Consider the following 1,861-nt stretch of genomic DNA (forward strand, 5'->3'; position numbering starts at 1 on the left):
AAAATAAAAGTTCACTTAAAAAAATTAAAATTGAAAGAGATACAGAGAGAGGAGAAAGAGAAGAGAGGAGAGGGAGAGAGAAAGAGGGGGCGTGTATTTGGGGAGGGGGAGAGAGAGAGATAATGAGTAGGAGAGAGAGGGGGCACGTGAGAGTGATTGAGAGAAGAAGAGTAATAAGTGGGATTTGTTAACCACTTTCATATAAAATTAATTGTTAATTAAGGAGGAGTTTTTTGTCTATACACTAATAATTTAATTTAATTTATATTAATTTTATTGGGTAAAGGACTTATACCTATATTCATCTAATAGAATGTACCTCCACCTATATAAGTCCATAATTAGGGGTGTTTAGCCAATTTCCCCTATTAATAAAGTGACATTAGATATTCTTTGTTCAAATCTAAGACAAACATCAAACATAAAACAGGCAGATATTTCGCCTTAAAATCTTAATAAAAAAGATTAACTTTAATTAATCAATGCCAGATTAATGCACAAATGTTTTAATTTGATTTCTCTTCCGACACCCAACCCCGAGCTACTGCATCACCACACACGTGTCAAGTGTTTACTGGCCCAATGCCACGTGGACCCCACATCTCTAACAAAGATAAGAACGAGTTGTTTTATTTCTCTCTATAAATAATCTTCCGTATCACTACTCTCACTTCAATTATCACACTAGAAAAACAAAAAAAAAATGGCAGCACCACCAATTACAATTTCGTCAGTCCTCATCTTCTTCTACGCTCTTACTTTAGTTGCTTCCGCCGCCGCCGCCGCGGCGGCGGCCAACCCCGCCGCAAGTTTCATCAGAACATCATGCAGGGCCACCACATACCCCGCCGTCTGCGTCCAGTCTCTGTCCCCACACGCCACCACAATTCAAAAGAGCCCCGGGCAACTGGTTGCGACAGCTTTGACCGTCAGCGTTGACCGGGCCCGTTCCGCGAAGGTATTCGTGGCGAATCTGGCCAAGTTCCGCGGGCTGAAGCCGAGGGAGCGGGCCGCGCTCAAGGACTGCTTGGAGGAGGTGTCGGACAGCGTGGACCGGCTGAGCAAGTCGATCCAGGAGCTGAAGAATATGGGTCGGGCCAGAGGACCCGACTACGTTTGGCACATGAGCAACTTGCAGACGTGGGTCAGCGCTGCGTTGACTGATGACAGCACGTGCATGGACGGGTTTGCGGGCCGGGTCATGGAGGGGCGGGTCAAGACCTCTATTCGGGCCCGTATGACTAACGTGGCTCAGGTGACAAGTAATGCGCTGGCACTTTGCAACAAGTTTGCCGGAAAGTACTGATGACTCATCATATCATGTAATATATATATATATAAATACTATATGGTAATTTTTAAAAATGTTTTTAATCAGTCCAGGTTTTGAGTGTTTGTTGCTCTTTTTATCTTCTTCTTTGAGATGTGTAATTTATAATTATAATGTGGTTACAATACAACTTATTAGTTATATATATACGCCAAAATTAAATAGAATGGAGTTGTTGTTCGTCTCAAGAAGTCATATCACCTTCCAATTTCTTTTTTTTTAAATGATAGGTCCATGCAGTGGCGGATCCAGGATTTTTGCCAAGGGGGTTCGAAATTGTAGAATAAAAAATTAAAATATCACTTTATAAAAATAGTGGACCAAAAATTTATAATTTATAAATTTTAGGTGAATTGTGGAAATATTTAAAGACCAAAAAGTTGAAAAATGTTAAGATTTCAAAAATAGTGGACCAAAAATTTATAATTTATAAATTTTAGGTGAATTGTGGAAATATTTAAAGACCAAAAAGTTGAAAAATGTTAAGATTTCAAAAAAATTCCATTATTGTGAGGGTGGGTTTCGAACCCA

General features: G+C 39.9%; 1 protein-coding gene across 1 annotated transcript; it reads left to right on the forward strand.

Annotated features, from left to right (window-relative positions):
- Positions 1-657: 657 nt before the first annotated feature.
- On the forward strand, positions 658-1,497 carry LOC105951053 (21 kDa protein). The gene has a single exon (XM_088819722.1). It carries the CDS (start codon positions 704-706, stop codon positions 1,304-1,306), a length of 603 nt encoding a protein of 200 aa, XP_088675848.1. The 5' UTR covers positions 658-703; the 3' UTR covers positions 1,307-1,497.
- Positions 1,498-1,861: the final 364 nt, after the last annotated feature.

Source organism: Erythranthe guttata, chromosome 6 (assembly GCF_056151865.1).
Source record: "Erythranthe guttata isolate IM_541 chromosome 6, IM_541, whole genome shotgun sequence".
Taxonomy (NCBI): domain Eukaryota; kingdom Viridiplantae; phylum Streptophyta; class Magnoliopsida; order Lamiales; family Phrymaceae; genus Erythranthe; species Erythranthe guttata.